Source organism: Bubalus bubalis, chromosome 18, assembly GCF_019923935.1.
Source record: "Bubalus bubalis isolate 160015118507 breed Murrah chromosome 18, NDDB_SH_1, whole genome shotgun sequence".
In the NCBI taxonomy this organism is placed as follows: domain Eukaryota; kingdom Metazoa; phylum Chordata; class Mammalia; order Artiodactyla; family Bovidae; genus Bubalus; species Bubalus bubalis.
Genome location: NC_059174.1, coordinates 45,569,007 through 45,588,859, shown reverse-complemented (window position 1 = coordinate 45,588,859; position 19,853 = coordinate 45,569,007). Strand labels below are relative to the sequence as shown.

At 47.4% G+C, this 19,853-nt stretch overlaps 1 protein-coding gene across 2 annotated transcripts; it reads left to right on the top strand.

Moving 5' to 3' along the window:
* The first annotated feature begins 571 nt into the window (after nt 1-571).
* On the top strand, nt 572-12,963 carry FAM187B (family with sequence similarity 187 member B). Of its 2 annotated transcripts, none has more exons than XM_025269941.2 (2): nt 572-1,760; nt 12,202-12,963. In XM_025269941.2, exons 1-2 carry the CDS (start codon nt 1,048-1,050, stop codon nt 12,587-12,589), a joined length of 1,101 nt encoding a protein of 366 aa, XP_025125726.1. In that variant the 5' UTR covers nt 572-1,047; the 3' UTR covers nt 12,590-12,963. The 2 variants fall into 2 exon arrangements, with proteins under 2 accessions (XP_025125726.1, XP_006065367.2); XM_006065305.3 differs by lacking the exon at nt 572-1,760 and adding an exon at nt 7,027-8,039.
* The last annotated feature ends 6,890 nt before the right edge of the window (nt 12,964-19,853 follow it).

Sequence of the window (19,853 nt, the reverse complement as noted above, 5' to 3'; positions counted from 1 at the left end):
TGGAGAATTCCATGGACTGTATAGTCCATGGGGTCGCAAAGAGTCGGACACAACTGAGTAATTTTCACTTTCACTTTTCACTTTCAACCATTGTTAATATCTGTAAATAAATTAAGGTACTCCCAGGAAACATGTAGGATAGTCTGAGATAGGCAAAATGGGTTAGAATCTGGCTTCTGCTGGATGCCTGATAGAGTCTAAGGTACATGCAGTGAGAGAGAGATGAGGAACATCTTGAACAGAACACATGGAGTTGACTGGAGGCTTATAAGAATTCTTAGGTCCCACACTTTGGGACACAGGAAATAGGCTGAGAAACTCATGTGCCAAGGAGGGCAAGTCTCCCAGTGCCACTTGAGATGTACCTGAGGAGGATAATGGAAAAGGGGATGACTCCTGGACAGTGAAGACATAAGCCACAGTGAACAAAGATTTGGGAAGTTCCCCACCCTCAAGGAGCTGTGGGTGCATGCTCAGTCACTTCAGTCATGTCCAGCTCTTTGCAACCCCTTGAACTGTAGCCCACCAGGCTCCTCGGTCCACGGGATTCTTTAGGCAACAATACTGGAGTGGGTTGCCATGTCCTCCTTCAGGGGATCTTCCCCACCCAGGGATCAAACCCACGTCTCCTGCATCTCAGGCAGATTCTTTACTGCTGAAACATCAGGGAAGCCCCTCAAGGAACTGATTTGGTGCTGATTAAGGAACCATCCCAATTTAAAAAATAGGAAACCAGTGACTTCTCAATTATGCATTTTGACCCATTCCATCATTGTATATTGAGTGAGTAGGTGAAGGATAAATAATTTGACTTTTTAGTTCACTTGTTCTGATATAGGTTCACTCATGTTCCCTGCCCAGCTCTTGTGGCCATTTGAGTTTTTGACTCTAAGGTATTATTTGATGACATGAACTGAATTGGAGTCCTGGAAGTGCAGTGGCTCAGGGTCCATTCCACTACCCAGGGATGATGCCTGTGTTCTGTGGGTGACTTCACAATGCCCCCGTGGTTCCCAGCTTCCTTCTGTAGTCTGTATGTAGGTAGCCATGCTGACTATCTTGTGGATGCTTAGCCTTTTCCTCCCTGCTTCGTGTGCCCAGATATTAGTCACCTGTGCCTATAAGAGTCTCTGCCAGCAGGCCCTGCTCTCGGGCAATGATGTTGTCCTGCGGTGTGACCATCTCCAGGCGTACTGGTACTTTTCTTCCTTTCAGGGGGAAGCTCCCTTTTTGGTTTCCTCACTGCCCAACATAAAGAAACTGCCTGGGGGCAGCCTCCAACTGAACAAACCTCAGCCCTCCCAGACAGGCCTCTATCGCTGTGAGGACAACAACACAGCCCTTGTGGTAGAATATGAGATAGACTTCCAGGATGTCACCATGCTACATATTACCCACAAAGGACTAGGCCAAAACCCTCTGCAGAATCAGAGCCTGAGTCTGGGTAGAGAGGAGATCATCTTCACCCACTGGGAGCCCTGGCAGGACTGTAACCGCTGTGGGGTGCCAGGTGAACGCAAACGCCTGGGGTATTGCTACATCCAAGAGTCCCTGGAAAACCCAGTGCCCTGCTGGCTCTATCTGGGAGATGAGAAGCTGTGGTCCAGCCGCTTGCAGCCTGAGATGCAGGTGGAAGCCTGCCTTGTACCTTGCAACCATAGCAAGGAGATCATCCAGCCATTCTTCACCTTTGATATTTCCAAGCTGGGCCAGTCAACCAACAACATGCAGCTCACCTGCCCCTTGGCCTCCATCTACAGGTGACTGGACCCGGGCATTAACCCTGCCTTTGAGCCTCACCCAGGCTTTGTTTCCTGTGTTCACCTGGGCCAGGGGTTACATTCCAATAGAAAAGCAGGGTCTGTCTTTCAGCCCATAAGCCTTCAAGGTCAATCTGTGCAGGAAGGAATCTCTTCACTGGCTTGTTCAGATGTTCATTCAGCAAGAATCCCCAACTGCGGCTTCTGAGCCACATCCTAGGCAGGTGATGTTGGGGACACAGTGGTGGCCAACAAAGACCTAATCCCTGCCCTCGTAGGCACCTGTTATTCATAGGTGGACCAAATACAAAACCTAGAAACCAAGACATTCTGGCCCATGCTCATGCCAACATAGACTTTACTGTGATTTCTATCTCCTCACTAGACTCTGACTGATACAATTCATCTATCCATCCTCACACCAATGCTACAGTAACTTAATTATTATACCTTTATAATAAGCCATGATATTGATAGTATAGATTTTTCAGGTTTGTTCTTCAAGATTGTCTTGGTTATTCTTTACTTTTTATTAAAAAAAATTGAAATCAGCTTGTAGTTTCCATCCGAAAGAAGTCTTGTTTTTTTTTTTTAATTGGCACATCATTGAATCTAAAGATAGAATCAATATATTACAATATTTAGTCTGCCAATCTATGAACATTGTAAACACTTCCATTATTTAGGCTTTCTTTTATTTCTCCCAGTAATGAGTAGTTACTAATGTAGAGGTTTTACATATATTTTATTATATCTGTTCCTTGTATTTGATTTGTTCATGCAAGTTGCATCTTTTAAATTTCATTTTCTAATTGCTTGTTGTATATAAAAATATATTTGGTATTTATATACAGCATTGTTCAGTTAGTTTTCTGTGATTGTGGTTTTCATTCTGTCTGCCCTCTGATGGATGAGGATAAGAGGCTTGTGAAAGCTTCTTGAGTGAAAGTCGCTCAGTCCTGTCTGACTCTTTTCGACCCCATGGGATGGGAGGGACTGGCTGTAGGTAAAACTGGGTGTTGCTCTGGTGGGCAGGGCCATGCTCAGTAAATCTTTAATCCAATTTTCTGCTGATGGGTGGGACTGTGTTCCCTTCTCTGGCCAAACTATAGTAGGGGTGATGGCAGTAATAGCTACCTTCTTCAAAAGGATTGATGCCAGCATGCCGCAGCTCCCACGTCTGCTGCAGCCAGAGCCCCTGTCCCCGCAGCAGGTCACTGCTGACCCGTGCCTCAGCAAGAAACACTCACTCAATGGCAGGTTTGGCTCAGTCTCTCGTGGGGGTCACTGCTCCTTTCCCTGGGTCCTGCTATGCATGAGGTTTTGTTTGTCTAACTCAATGAAACTATGAGCCATGCTAAAAGGGCCACCCAAGATGGACAGGTCATGGTGGAGAGTTCTGACAAAATGTGGTCCATTGGAGAAGGGAATGGCAAACCACTTCAGTATTCTTGCCTTGAGAACCCCATGAACACTATGAAAAGGCAAAAAGATATGACACTAAAAGATGAACCCTCCAGGTCAGTAGGTGCCCAATATACTACTGGAAAAGAGTGGAGAAATAGCTCCAGAAGGAATGAAGGGGCTGAGCCAAAGCAGGAACAATGCCTAGTTGTGGATGTGTCTAGTGGTGAAAAGTAAAATCTGATGCTGTAAATACAATATTGCATAGGAACCTGGAATGTTAAGTCCATGAACCAAGGTAAATTAGAAGTGGTCAAACAGGAGATGGCAAGAGTGAACACTGATATTTTAGAAATCAGTGAACTAAAATGGACTGGAAAGGGTGAATTTAATTCAGATGACCATTATATCTACTACTGTGAGCAAGAATTCCTTAGAAGAAATGGAGTAACACTCATAGCCAACAAAAGAGTCCAAAATGCAGTACTTGGATGCAATCTCAAAAATGACAATTATCTCTGTTTCCAAGGAAAACCATTCAATATTACAGTAATCCAAGTCTATGCCCCAACCACTAATGCCAAAGAAGCTGAAGTTGAATGGTTCTGTAAAGACCTACAAGACCTCCTAGAACTAATACCCAAGAAAGATGTCCTTTTCATCATAAGGACTGGAATGCAAAAGTAGGAAGTCAAGAGATACCTGGAGTGACAGGCAAGTTTGGCCTTGGAGTACAAAATGAAGCAGGGCAAAGACTAACAGAGTTTTGCCAAGAGAACGCTTTGGTCATAGCAAGCACCCTCTTCCAACAACACAAGAGACAGCTCTACACATGGACATCACCAGATGGTCAATACTGAAATCAGATTGATTATATTCTTTTCAATCAAAGATAGAGAACCTGTATACAGTCAGAAAAACCAAGACTGGGAGCTGACTGTGGCTCAGATCATGAACTCCTTATTGCAAAATTCAGACTTAAATTGAAGAAAGTAGGGAAAACCACTAGGCCATTAAGATATGACCTAAATCAAGTCCCTTATGATTATACATGGAAGTAACAAATAGATTCAAGGGATTAGATCTAATAGACAGAGTGCCTAAAGAACTATGGACGGAAGTTTGTCACATTGTGATCCAAACCATCCCCAAGAAAAAGAAACTCAAAAAGGCAAAATGGTTGTCTGAGGAGGCCTTACAAATAGATGAGAAAAGAAAAGAAGCAAAAGACAAAGGAGAAAAGGAAAGACATATCCATCTGGATGCAGACTTCCAAAGAACAGCAAGGAGAGATAAGAAAGGCTTCCTAAGGGAACAATGCAAAGAAATAGAGGAAAACAGTAGGATGGGAAAGACTAGAGATCTCTTCAAGAAAATTAGAGACACCAAGGGAACATTTCATGCAAAGATGGGTCCAATAAAGGACAGAAATGGTATGGACCTAACAGAAGCAGAAGATATTAAGAAGAGGTGGCAAGAATACACAGAAGAATTATACTAAAGAGAACTTAATGGCCCAGATAACCATGATGGTGTGATCACTCACCTAGAGCCAGACATCCTGGAATGCAAAGTCAAGTGGGCCTTAGGAAGCATCATTATGAACAAAACTAGTGGAGGTGATGGAATTCTAGTTGAGCTATTTCAAATCCTGAAAGATGATGCTGTGAAAGTGCTGCACTCAATATGCCAGCAAATATGGAAAACTTGGCAGTGGTCACAGGACTGGAAAAAGCCAGTTTTCATTCCAATCCCAAAGAAGGGCAATGCCAAAGAATGTTCAAACTACCACACAATTGCATTCATCTCACACGCTAGCAAGTAATGCTCAAAATTCTCCAAACCAGGTTTCAACAGTATGTGAACTGAGAACTGCCAGATGTACAAGCTGGATTTAGAAAAGGCAGAGGAACCAGAGATCAAATTGCCAAAATCCGTTGGCTCAAATAAAAAGCAAGAGAATCCCAGCAAAACATCTACTTCTGCTTCATTGACTACACTAAAGCCTTTGCTGTGTGGACCACAACAAACTGTGGGAAATTCTTAAAGAAATGAGATACCAGACCACTTTACCTGCCTCCTGAGAAACCTATATGCAGATCAGGAAGCAACAGATAGAACCAGACATGGAACAATGGACTGGTTCCAAACTGGGAAAGAAGTACATCAAGGCTGTATATTGTCACCCTGTTTATTTAACTTACATGCAGAGTGCATCATGCGAAATGCTAGGCTGGATAAAGCACAAGCTGGAATCAAGATTGCCAGGAGAAATATCAATAACCTCAGATGTGCAGATGACACCACCCTTATGGCAGAAAGCAAAGAGGAACTAAAAAGCCTCTTGATGAAAGTGAAAGAGGAGAGTGAAAAAGCTGGCTTAAAACTCAACATTCAAAAAACTAAGATCATGGCATCCAGTTCAATCATTTCATGGCAAATAGATGGGGAAACAATCGAAACAGTGAAAGGCTTTATTTTCATGGGCTTCAAACTCACTGCAGATGGTGACTGCAGCCATGAAATTAAAAGATGCTTGCTCCTTGAAAGAAAAGCTATGACCAACCTAGACAGCATATTAAAAAGCAGAGACATTACTTTGCCAACAAAGATTCTTCTAGTCAAAGATACGGTTTTTCCAGTAGTCAGGTATGGATGTGACAGTTGGACCATAAGGAAGGCTGAGCACCAAAGAATTGATGCTTTTGAGCTGTGGTGTTGGGGAATACTCTCAAGAATCCCTTGGACTGCAAGGAAATCAATCCTGAATATTCATTGGAAGGACTGATGCTGACGCTGAAGCTCCAATACTTCAGCCACCTGATGCGAAGAGCTGACTCATTAGAAAAGACCCTGATGCTGGGAAAGATTGAAGTCAGGAGAAGGGGACAACCAGAGGACAAGATATTTGACGGGTATCACTGACTCGATGGACATGAGTTTGAGCAAGCTCCAGGAGTTGGTGATGGACAGGTAAGCCTGGCGTGCTGTTGTCCATGGGGTTGCACAGAGTCGGACATGACTGACCAACTGAACTGGACTGATCATCATCATTCAAGGATTCTACACTGGTGAATTCACCTACTCACTAGAATTTGTTTGTAACCCCCAAGTTACCCACAGTCATATTCATTTGCAGACATGCACAGAGTGGCAAGAAAATTGAGTCACCCAACAATGCACATTCCCAGCCAAGGCCACACAAGGTGACCCTCTGCCTTCTGGTTTCAGCTCCCATACTGTGTTAGCAAGTATGGTCCTCTTCATGGTCTATTTAGTGCCATGTTTTTGGCATTTTTGTGTTTCTATTGGTGATTTTTATTTTCAATATTTATTTATTTATTTTTGGCTGAGGAGTTTAGGAAAGAATCTGGGAAAGGGGCTACCAAGAAAAAAATATATTTGTTTAAAATGAGTTGAGTCTCGCAGACCTCCCACAGGTCCTCTGTGGGAGGACCAGCATATGCAAAGATCCTAAGGCATGAGCTCTTTGCTTGCCTGATATATTCAGGGCACAGTCAGGAGGCCAGCATGGCTGGAGCAGTTGGGTGGGGAAGGGTAGGAGGTCAGAAGGGAACCAGAGAGGATTTAGTCACCTCTCCGTTCTCAGCACTTGCAAGTGTGCCCAGAACATGGTAGCATGCCTGTGTGCTTCGTTGCTCAGTCATGTCCGACTCTTTGCAACCCCATGGACTGTAGCCTGCCAGGCTCCTCTGTCCATGAGATTTTCCAGGCTAGAATACTGGAGTGGGTTGCCATTCCCTTCTCCAGGGGATCTTCCCAACCCAGAGATTGAACCCAGGTCTTTTGCATTACAGGCGAATTCTTTACTGCCAGAGCCACCAGGGAGGTCCCCGAACAAAGTACATGTTCAGAAAAAAATGTGTTGAACGTTCACATGTGTCACTTTAACACCAAAATAGGGAGGTGATAGAGAAAATCCTGAATAGACAAGTTGTGTCCTACCCCAGCAGAGTGGAAGGCTTGGGAGAGAAATGAAATAAGATTGCTAAATTGTCACAGGACAGATATGGGAATTGTGACCTCACATCCCATGGGGGTGGACTACAGTCCTTCCTGCTATCAGGGCTGAGGCCTGAGGTTCATGGATGACCTCACAAAGTCCAGGGTGGGGCCCAGCCCACTTTCACAGTCGCAATCCACCATGCTGACCACCCTGTGGCTGTTGCTCTGCTTTGCTCTCCCGGTTCAGGAGTCGCCCTTTTCTATCAGCTGTCCTAATCACAAGCATTGTCAACTGGCCCTGCTCTCAAACAATGATATCATCCTGCACTGCAATGCCCCTGGGGCACAGTGGCAATTCTTCACGCCACTCAAGACCACCTGGGCCAGCAATTCCACTACTAATCTCAACATGGTAACAATGCTCAATGGCAACCTTCTCATTAAAAATCCACTACCCTCCCATACAGGCATTTATAACTGCAACAACAAGGATGGCAAGAAAGTGATGCGGTATGAAATTGACTTCCAAGATGTCGTCACCCTACATATTACACACAAAGATCTGGACCAAAAGCCCCTGCAGAATGAGAGCCTGAGTCTGAGTAGCAAGCAGTTCGTCTTCACCCACTGGGAGCCCTGGCAAGACTGTAACCGCTGCGGGGAGCCAGGTGAACGCAAACGCCTGGGGTACTGCTACATCCAAGAGTCCCTGGAAAACCCAATGCCCTGCTGGCTCTATCTGGGAGATGAGAAGCTGTGGTCCAGCCGCTTGAGGCCTGAGATGCAGGTGGAGACCTGCCACATCCCGTGTACACTCATAGATGCGAAATATGTCATTTTTGACAACTTCCAGCTTAGAAACAAAGTGGGATCTGCGTGGCTCACCTGCCCCTTAGGATCTATCTACAGGTGATGGAATCGGGTACCAGCCCTGCCCTTGACCCCTTGCCAGGCGCTCCCCATCTGGGAGCCTTTGTGGTTAACCTGTGCAGAGAGGGAGGGATTCTGTGTTGCTAATCAGTGCCGCAGTCTCTCTCCTTGGGCTTCTTTGGATATCCCTCTTGGCGTCCACTGAGCCACACATAGATAGAACAAGGACAGCTAGTACCCAGGGAGCACTCGGCTGACCCTAGGCCCAGCCCTGCACTGGGTGGTGCTGTGGACGTGGTGGTCATCAGGTAGCTGCACATCTGGTCCTTAGGAAGCTCCTAGTCCAGGAGGGGAGATGGACCAGGGTGGTCAGGATTGGAATGAGAGAAGCTCAGGCAAGTGATGGAACTGTGAGGTAGGTAGCTCAGGAAGCTGTGAGACTCCTGAGTCCTCAAACTCATGTGGAATGATCATCAAGCCTGGGATGAAAGGATGGATGCCTATCATGACCTGTGTCCCTGAGAGCTCCCATTCTTGTTCTGTCTTCCTGTCTGGTGGTAATGGTTGAGTCACTAAGTTGTGTTTGACTCTTTGCAACTCCATGGACTGTAACCCACCAGGCTCCTCTGTTCAGGCAAGGATACTGGAGTGGGTTGCCATTCCTTCTTAAGGGTTCCTGCCTGGAGCCCCTGGGAAATCTTTCCCTCTTCACGTTTTTCCCTGCCCACCTGCTTCCCTGGTGGCTCAGATGGTAAAATATCAGCATGCAATGCAGGAGACCTGGGTTTGGTCCCTGGGTGGGGAAGATACCTTGGAGAGGGGAATGGCTGTCACTACCCCAACAGTAACAGCTGCAACCACTCACAGGGCAGCACTTACCCTTTAGGCTGGTCCCTAGGCAAACACTCTTCTTAAACCACATCCTCTGCCATCCTTCTTCCCTCACCCAAGGAGCTGTGAACTCCAAGAAGGCTCATTCATAGATGAGGAAACTACAGCTCAGAGGAATGCCTGGGGGAATCCATGGTGAGAGGTGGCAGCACAGACCTTATGACACATACTTGGCCATGGGGACCCCCTTTGCCCTTCTCCCCCACTGGCCAGTGGCAACCCTTTCCTTGCAAGTTGGGAGCCTGAGCAACCTCTTGAGGGCTCTGCAGCTACCGGCTCTGTGGAATCTGGCTTCATTGCCTCCATCTGGTTTTCTTTCCCTTGGTCATCCCAGCTGTGACTTCTGTTGTTGTTATTGTTCAGTCACTAAGTTATGTCCCACTCTTTGTGACCCCATGGACTGCAGCACCCCAGGCGTCCTGTCCTTCACCATCTGTCTTTCTCAAGCTCATGTTCATTGAGTCGGTGGTGCCATTCAACCACTTCATCCTCTGTCATCCCCTTCTCCTCCTGCCTTCAGTCTTTCCCAGCATCAGAGTCTTTCCCAGTGAGTTGGCTCTTTGAATCAGGTGGTCAAAGTATCGGAGCTTCAGCATCAGTCTTTCCAATGAAGAATTATTCAGAGTTGATTTCCTTTAGGGTTGACTGGTTTGATCTCCTTGCTGTCCAAAGGACTCTCAAGAGTCTTCTCCAGAACCACAGTTCAAAAGCATCAATTCTTCAGTGCTCAGCCTTATTTGCGGAGAAGGCAATGGCACCCCCCTCCAGTACTCTTACCTGGAAAATCCCATGGATGGAGGAGCCTGGTGGGCTTCAGTCCATGGGGTCGCTAAGAGTCAGACACAACTGAGCGACTTCACTTTCACTTTTCACTTTCATACATTGGAGAAGGAAATGGCAACCCACTCCAGTGTTCTTGCCTGGAGAATCCCAGGGATGGGGGAACCTGGTGGGCTGCCCTCTATGGGGTCTCAGAGAGTCGGACACGACTGAAGCGACTCAGCAGCCGCAGCAGCAGCAGCAGCCTTATTTGTGGTCCAACTCTCACATCCCATGCATGACTACTGGAAAAACCCTAGCTTTGACTATACAGACCTTTGTTGGCTAAGTCATGTCTCCTTTTTAATATTCTGTCTAGGTTTGTCATAGCTTTTCTTCCAAGGAGCAAGTGTCTTACAATTTCATGGCTGCAGTCACCACTGTCAGTGATTTGGAGCTCAAGAAAATAAAATCTGTCACTGCTTCCACTTTTTCCCCTTCTATTTGCCATGAAGTAATGGGACCAGATGCCATGATCTTAGTTTTTTTAATGCTGAGTTTTATGCCAGCTTTTTCTTTCTCTTTTTCTTGCTCTCATATCTTTTTGTCTCCCTTTTTCCTTTCTTCCTCCTCCTCGATGTATAAAAGTAACACCTGCTTCCTTAAAAAAAAAAAAGCCCACAATTCAGAAAACTGAATGTGCATGTGACTCCTCCTTCCATCTAGAATCGCACACCTATTCCATGTCATTTGCCAAGTAAGGGGCACCTGAGTGCCCACCACAGGGAACTTGAAAAGAGAGGTCACTGAGGCTTCAAGAATTGCTATGTCTCCAGGGAGCTGAGGGGAAGGGCATTTCATGTGAGGTTACTATCTTGGCCTCTGCCACTTTCCTGCTGTGTGACTTTAGCCTGTGGCCTCTCTGGTCCTCAGTTTCCCCATCTGTATAATATGGGTTGTATTCGTTTGCTACGACCACTGTAACAGAACACCACCAACCAGGTGGCTTCAACCAACAGGGAATTCTCTTCCAGTTCTGCAGACAGATCAAGGTGTCAGCAGGGCCACGTACCCTCTGAGAGGCTGGATAGGCTCCTTCCTCGCCTCTTTCTGGCTTCTGGTGGTGGCCACAATTCTTGGCCTGCCTTGACTTGTGACTGCATCCCTCCAGCCTCTGCCTCTGTCATCACCTGGCGTTCTCCCCCTGTGTCTCGTGTCTCTGCCTCTTCTCTTTTCTTACATGGATACAGGTTATATTGGTGGATTTAAGGCCCACCTGACTCCCACCCTGGTGGCTCACATGGCAGAGAATCTGCTTGCAATGCAGGAGATCTGGGTGGGGAAATCCCCTGGAGAAGGAAAAGGCTACCCACTCCAGTGGGGCCTGGAGAATTCCATGGACAGAGGCGCCTGGCAGGCTACCGTCCAGGGAGTAGCAGAGTTGGACACGACTGAGTGACTTTCCCTTTCACAACTCCCATCTGACCTCATCTGAACTAATTACAACGGCAACAACTCTATTTTCAAATAAGGTCACATTCTGAGTTTCCGGTTAGGACATGAATTTGGGAAGTACGGAGGTCTTGCGGGACCTGGCCTCAGGGTCATTGTGATTCCTAAGGGAGCAAATGCCAGTAAAGACATTTACGACAGGGTCCCACACACTAACAGGTGTGACCATTGCTTTTATAATCTTTCACCTTGTTATTGTCTGTTGCTTATCCCTTTTGTTTCCCAGCTATGATGGGTGTGTTATATCCCTGATTTATGTGTTCACTGATCACGTTTTTCACTGAGCATTTATAAACCAAGAATCTAAACTCTAGGCACCAAGAGGCAATGAAGAACATAACCAAAAAAGATACCTGCTCTCATGCAGCAATAAACCAATGATATGAATGAAACACACAGTCTTTCTTTTTTTTTTTTTATTGGAGTATAATTGCTTTTACAATGTTGAGAACCCAGCATTTTAGTTGGCGATAAAGGGAGGTGAAAGTTTTAAATAAGGAGAGCAGAGAAAGCGTTCCTGAAAAGCTGCCATTCAGCCAAGGCTGAGAGGAGGTGAGAGTGCTCTGTGTATTGAGGGAGAGCATTCCAAGCTGAGTGCAGAGATCCGGGGCAGGACTGTGCCCAGCCGTCAGAGGAACCTCTAGGAGGTGTGGCTGGGACAGAGTGAGTGAGGGAGAGCAGAGGAAATAGGGTCAGGCAGGTAAAGAGGTGCACACACAGTTAGGGAGTGTCTTGCTAATTCTTCCAGATAACCCTCTGAGGTCACTGCAGTCATGACACTCTCAGGTTTCAGATGAAGAAACAGAGGCAGAGGCGTTTGGTTAAGTGGTCCCAGGGAAGTAAGGGGCTGGGCTCTGAGAGCTCCCAGCCATCCTGCCCCCACCTTCCCTTTGTTCTTTGCTGCATAGCTCTCCTTGGAGGGGGATGCTCTGTTTGCTGTTCCCAAAGAGAAGAGTGCTGCCATCTCTACCTCCTTTCAGACATGGGTCTGCCCTCCCCCTCTCTGGGGTTTTGCAACTGAGTTTGTCCTCCTTCGCAGGCCCGTATTGTGGGAAGCCAACAACCTCTCCTTAACATGGAAGGACCAGCTCTCCGGCAAGAGCATCAGCACCATCATGGACTCCTCCAATGGCGGCAGCTGGCTGCAGGTCTTCCAGTCGGCCATTTACAGGTGCTTCGTGCAGCAAGAGCTCATGGCTCAATTCAACTCCAAGGTCAGTGTGGATCCACTGAAGTTTCTGGTCCCAGAAAAGTCTAAACAACAACTAGAGGCAGAGAAGACCCGGAAAGAAAACGCCAACTCTGTCCTTAAGGGGCTGAACGTGATGATGCTTGTGGGCACAGTCTTAATTGTGCTGGGGTGCCTGTTCAAACAATTCTGCTTTTCCCAGAGCCGGAAGAGAAACAAGATGTTTCTGGTGAAATAAAGTCAGCCCTTTGGGTCCAGGAGACCTGGTCTCCTGTGCTTTCGTTGCCCCATGAGTCCTGCTGCTCTGGGCTCACCCACACCTCCCTCTGCACGTGTGTGGACCAAAACAGACACGGGGCCGCAGCTAAGGGTGACTGACCTCTCCCTGGTCCAAGTCCTGCTCTGTTGACTCATTCACAATCCCCATGCCACAGGTGAGGAAACTGAGGCTAGACTTCCTCTCTGGTCACCGTGGGGTGGGGGTGGGGGGACACCAGTTCAAACCCAGGTGGCCTGGCTAAAGCCTTGTGCTCCTCAGAGGAAGGAAGGAAGGGCTGGAATGAGGCCATGTGGGGAGTGAGTCTCTGGGTGTGGAAACTGTAGCCACCTCACTCACCACACTCTCCCAAGGATGAGGGCAGGGATGGGGGATGGGAGTGGGTCACCCCAGAAGCCCCGGATCCTCACTGGACTGCTGCCTTTCCTTGCCCGTTCCTTGCACCCCGCCTCCCCCACCGTCTCAGTGGCACTGGGGCCTCCAGGCCTCAACCATAGCTCCCCAGGTTAGAGGGGCCACCAGAGTGGTGGCCCAGTTAGCAGATGAGCACCCCCCTCCTGATTCTTGCAATGGCGAGAGCTCCCTCAGACACCCTGAGAAAGGAGAGACAGGCCTCTGTGCTGGGACAAGGCACTAGGCCTGGCCCCGCTGTCCTGTGGCAATCACCAGGCCCGGCTGGCTGTTCCCGGAAAGGTTATACACTATTTAACAGAGTGCAAGAGTCAGAAATAAATATTAATGCCTTGTAAAATTCATGGCCCTGATATTCCATTGTGAAAGAACAGGGCAGATCTGAAACTTCCAGAACTTCTGTCTCCGAGAAGAGGGCAGTGCTCACCCCTCACACCCCAGACACTGTTGGTGAAACACCTAAGGCTTCACATGGTACCCAGGGAGGCAAAGATACCTCCAGAAAGGGAGAGTGTTTGTGGAGAGCTAAAGGGGGGGTCCACTGGGAAGCAGAGGCAGAGAACAACAAAAATAATTATTTTTGTTGTTATTTTGGGGGACCGCCTGGCACGGTCAGAACTCACATCCTTCACAAACGTTATGGTCCTCACAGCCAACTATGAGCCACACTGTGAACCTCTCTTTTGTAGCTGAGAACACTAAAGCACAGAGCTCTCAAGCAAGCTGCCTGAAGTCACACAGTGAACTTGGGAAGGGGCTGGCAATGGGAGAGAGAAAGGAGACTTCTGGATGCCCCCCAGATCTGCTCCTAGGAAACCCGCAGTGCCCTGTGTCCACAGCAGCTCACTGCATAGCGGCTGAAAGTGAAACAGCCAAAGCCAAGCGTGGGTCTGATGCCCAGGCCTATCTGCACAGCACTGAACTGAAGTTCATACAACCCACACAAGGCTGTTAGTGCCCTACTGTGGTGGGTAGACCTTAAGGTGACCCCAGGGAGTCCCAATTCCCAGTGTCCATACCTTTGTGTGACTACCCACCCTTCATTGTGACTTGCTTCCAACCAATAGAATATTATGAAGGTGTTGGGTGTTGCTTCTTTGATTAGGTTATATCACAGAAGACTGTGTCAGCCATGTAGAGCAGGAGAGGCTTCTCTGGCTCGATGAAGCAGGCAGCTGTGTTGAGGAAGCCCACCTGGCAGGGAGCTGTGGGCAGCCTCTGGGAGCTCCAAGTGTCACCCTTTGAGGGTGAAGCCCTCTGAAAGCCAGAGTCTCTAGCACACAGCTGCAAGGGAATGATTTCTGCCAAAAACTTGAATGAGTTTGGAAGTAGATTCTTCTCCAGTTGAGCCACCAGATAAGAACACATCCTGACCAACACCTTGACTGGGTAGAGGACTCGGCCAAGCCATGTCTGGACTCCTGACCCACAGAAACTAGGGGATCATAAATGGTGCTGTTTAAGTTACAAAGTGTATTGCAATTTTTTAAGCAGCGATAGGCAACTGATAACACCCAGCCATGCAACCCACTCCAGTATTCTTACTTGGAGAATTCCATGGACAGAGGAGCCTGGCAGGCTACAGTCTACATGCCCACAAAAACGTTGGGCATGATTGAAGCAACTTAGCACAGCACACCCAGCCGTATCCCCCAGCCCACCATAAAGTCCTAGCATCAGCTGTCGCATGGATGGCTCCTGGATGCAGCAGTGGCTTCCTAACTTTGCTCAGAGGCCTGCTGGGCCAGGCATGCGGCAGGCTGGCAGCCTGGCTGTCAGTGCTCCCAGGAGCAATCCTTACTCATGAAGAGTGGGAATGGGAGGGTAGACATCCAGCTTCCCCAGTCCTATATGGTACAACTCAGAGGCACATTCCACACTTTCTCTCAGAGGGTCCCCAGTGACCCCAGGGGGCACAGCTGCAGCCAGCTCTTTTGTTGCTGTTCAGTTACCGAGTCATGTCTGACTCTTTGTGACCCCAAGGCCTGCAGTACGCCAGGCCTCCTTGTCCCTGATCATCTCCCAAAGTTTGCCCAAGTTCATGTCCACTGCATGGGAGATGCCATCCAGCCACCTCATGCTCTGATGCCCTCTTCTCCTTCTGCCTTCAATCTTTCCCAGCATCAAGGACTTTTCTATTGAGTTGGCTGTTTGCATCAGACAATCAAAATCTGGAGTTTAAGCTTCAGCATCAGTCCTTCCAATGAGTATTCAGGGTTGATAACCCTTAAGATTGGTTTGATCTCCTTGTTGTCCAAGGAACTCTCAGGAGTCTTTTCCAGTACCACAGTTCAAAGGCATCAGTTCCACAGTTCGAAGGCATCAGCTCCTTAGGGCACCTTTTATCAGCTTACCCCGTACCCTACCTCATTTGTCCCTCCACTCTGCTTCCCAAGAAAATATCCTTCAGTTTTTCAGCTCCCCATTTTCTCTCCTGGGTCCAAAGACATGAATTTAGACCTATTGTTGTCTCACAGGTCCCTGAGACTTGGTTATTTTTCCTCCAGTATTCTCTACTGTTTAGGTTGAAGAATGTCTACTGATCTGTCTTCAAGTTCACTTTCTTCCTCTGTCGTCTCCATTCTGCTGTTTAGTCCATCAAGTGAGCCTTTTACTTTGGTTTTTGTATTTTTCAGTCCTAACATTTCCATCTGGTTGTTCTTTATAGTATCTTCTGTCTCCTTGTTGATGTACTCTATTGGATTAGGCAAAAAGTTTGTTCGGGTTTTTCTTTAAGAATGTATAGAAAAACAACATCAACAAAAAAACAAACCTCGAACAAACTTTTTGGCCAACCCAGTATTTTCATATTTGCTTTTAGGGAATCCTTAACAGAGACACCAACATTGCCAAGTCAGTGACTCCCTGAGCCAAGCAGGGGAAAGGCCTTGAAGGCTGCTGTGATGTGGGAGTTCTAACATGGAGTGATGGGCCTGGTTCTTCTGAAAGTCCCATGTGATTCTGGAAATTGAGATGTTTGAGTGAAACTGTCCAGCTGATGAATGTTTGTCTCAAACGAGTTTTCAAACACAGTGTCAGTCAAATAAGACACATGTGCAGGCTGAATTTAGCCCATGGTGGCTAATTTGAGAGCTCTTGTTTCAACCTTGATTAGGGTCAAGTGAATCATTTTCAATGATTCATTCAAAAAATATTTACTAAGTTCAAGTAGCTAGGGACAGTTTCTCTGAAGAGATGACATTTCAGATTGAGCCTGAATAACAAAAAACTGAGCAAGTAGGGATTTGGAGGAAGGACATATTAGTTTCCTATAGCTGCCGTGACAAATTACCACAAGCTTAATGCCTTAAATCACTGCAGATGGTGATTGCAGCCATGAAATTAAAAGACGCTTGCTTCTTGGAAGGAAAGTTATGACCAACCTAGATAGCATATTAAAAAGCAGATACATTACTTTGCCAACAAAGGTCCGTCTAGTCAAGGCTATGGTTTTTCCTGTGGTCATGTATGGATGTGAGAGTTGGACTGTGAAGAAGGCTGAGCACCGAAGAATTGATGCTTTTGAACTGTGGTGTTGGAGAAGACTCTTGAGAGTCCCTTGGACTGCAGGGAGATCCAACCAGTCCATTCTGAAGGAGATCAGCCCTGGGATTTCTTTGGAAGGAATGATGCTGAAGCTGAAACTCCAATACTTTGGCCACCTCATGAGAAGAGTTGACTCATTGGAAAAGACTCTGATGCTGGGAGGGATTGGGGGCAAGAGGAGAAGGGGATGACAGAGGATGAGATGGCTGGATGGCATCACTGACTCGATGGACGTGAGTCTGAGTGAACTCCGGGAGTTGGTGATGGACAGGGAGGCCTAGCGTGCTGCGGTTCATGGGGTTGCAAAGAGTCGGACACAACTGAGTGACTGAACTGAACTGAATGCCTTAAAGCAATACACATTTTTAATCCTGTAGTTCTGAAGGTCAGAAGTCCAAAATGGGACTTACTTGGCTAAAATCAAGGTGTCAGCAACTGAGTTCTTCTGGAGTCTTGAGAGGGAGAATTCATTTCCTTGCATCCTCCATCTTGCCTATGCCTCCAACTTCAAAGCCAGCAACATTGTATTTTTTTAATATTTATTTTTATTTATTTATTTGACTGCACCACCAGGTCTTAGCTGAAGCATATAGCATCTAGTTTCCTGAGCAGAGATTGAGCCTGGGCTCCCTGCATTGGAAGGGCAGAGTCTTAGCCACTGGACCACAAGGGAAGACCCACCACATTATATTTTCACTGACTCTCCTCCTTCCCTCTTTTTTTTTTTTTTTTTGGCTGGTCTTTGTTGCTGCTAGCAGGCTTTCTCTAGTTGCGATGAGCACAGTCTACTCTCTAGCCGCAGTACACAGGCTTCTCATTGCAGTGGCTTCTTTTGTTGCAAAGCACAGGCTCCAGGGTGCGCAGGTTCAGTGGCTGCAGGGTGCAGACTGAGTTGCCCCAAGGCATGTGGAGTCTTCCCAGAGCAGGGATCAAAACTGTGTCCCCTGCATTGGAAGGTGGATTCTTAACCACTGGACCTCCAAGGAAGTCCTCCTGCTTCCCTCTTAGAAGAACTCCATGATTACATTGGTCCCACCCAATAATCCAAAATTATCTCCCCATCTCAAGATCCTTAACTTGGTCACACCTGCAAAGTCCCTTCCAGTGTGTCAACAACGTATTCCTAGGTTCTGGGGGTTGGCAGCGACCCTCCTTGGGGCAACACTATTTAGCCTACTACCATAAGCAGTTCCAAGCAGAGGACGCGTTCATAAGGGCTCTGGGTGGATGTCCGTGGTGGATGGAGCTGATGAGAGCAGGATGGACACCAAGGAGGTAGCCAGGGGCCAGATCACGTAGGGCTTGTGGCCCAGGATTTAGACTTTATTTGTAGTGAGGTGTCCATAGGGTCACAAAGAGTCGGACACGACTGAGCAACTTTCACTCACTGTAGTGAGATGGGAGCCATGGGAGGCTGTTGAGTAGTTGTAGGGACATGATCTGATGTCCACTGAAGAAGATAATACTGGCAGGAGCTCCTTACAGGTAGGGGAGGGGCAACCCATAGGGTGGAGCACAGAGTAGCGGCCACTCTCCACGTAGCCCACTGCACGATGAGAAACTTTCATCACCTAGCAGGAAAAATACCACTCCTTCCCACACCTCCAAGTGCAGTGCAAGACTCAACATGCCCCATATTCCACTTTTAGCTATCCTCTTTCTACCTTTTCCTTTTCCTATTGCAATTTTTTAAAGACAAGGTTTAGAGCAGTTTTAGGTTCACAGCAAAGCAGCCGAAAGTACAGAGATGTCCCATAGATACCCCTGCCCCGCACATGCATGGTCTCCCCCATTTCCAGCATCTCCCACCAGTGTGGTTCATCTGTTGCAACTGATGAACCTGCACTGACACATCATAATCATCCCAAGTCCATAGTTTATATAACGATGATTCAGTGTTCTCGACTTTGGCCGTTTTGATAGGCATGTAGTGGTTTCTATTTTTCACGGGAGGAAACTGAGGGCCAGAGAGGTGAATTCACTTGCCCATGGAAAGTTAGTGGATCAGTTACAGCTGCAAAACAAAATACTCCCAAATTAGAGATTTAAAATAGTTCAGTTCAGTCACTCAGTCGTGTCTGACTCTTTGCGACCCCATGAATCGCAGCACGCCAGGCCTCCCTGTCCATCACCAACTCCCGGAGTTCACTGAGACTCATGTCCATCGAGTCAGGGATGCCATCCAGCCATCTCATCCTCCGTCGTCCCCTTGTCTTCCTGTCCCCAATCCCTCCCAGCATCAGCGTCTTCTCCAATGAGTCAACTCTTTGCATGAGGTGGCCAAAGTACTGGAGTTTCAGCTTCAGCATCATTCCCTCCAAGGAAATCCCAGTGCTGATCTCTTTCAGAATGGACTGGTTGGATCTCCTTGCAGTCCAAGGGACTCTCAAGAGTCTTCTCCAACACCGCAGTTCAAAAGCATCAATTCTTTGGCCCTCAGCCTTCTTCACAGTACAACTCTCACATCTATAAGCATTCATAATTGCTTACAAGTCTGCAAACCAATTGTGTAGTTCTGGTCTCTGCTGGGATTGATTGTTCGTGACTCTCTGATCAGCAGTACCTAGGGTTGGCTCTACTGATTTTGGCTGAGCTCTCTCATGTTTAGGAGTCGGCTGCCTGTAGGCTGGACCAGGTGCCATCAGCTGGAGCAGCTGGGCTCTCCTCCATGTGATCTCTCATTCTCTAGAAGACCAACCCAGGCTTGTCCACAAGGTGGAGGTAGGGGTCCAAGAAAGTGACTAGAAGCTGCAAGGCCTCTTGAGGTCCAGGCTCAGAACTAGCACATGATCAGGACTGGGACAGGGTGGCCTTGGTTTGCCATGCAACCTGAAGGTCAGGTTTGCAGAAGACCCCTGGACAAGGTATCAGTTATCTACTGCCACATAATACCATCCAAGAGACTTCTCTGGTGGTCCAGTGGTTAAGAATCCTCCTTCCAATGCAGGGAACACAGGCTTAATCCCTAGTCAGGGAACTGCTATCCCACATGCTGGGGGCAAATAAGCTCAAACACTGCAATGAAAATCCCACACGCTGCAACTAGGATCCAATGCAGTCAAAAATAAATAAATGAAAAAACATTTTTTTAAAGAAGAGAAACTGCCCAAAACACAGTAGCTTAATACACCAATTGCTTCCTTCTCTCTCCAGTCTGTAGGTTGCCAGTGTAGGCTGGGCTCACATGGGTGCTTCTTCAGGTCTTAGCTGGACTCATTCATGCATCTGTGATCTGTGGTCAGCTCTTGGAGGCTAGATGGCTCTGCTT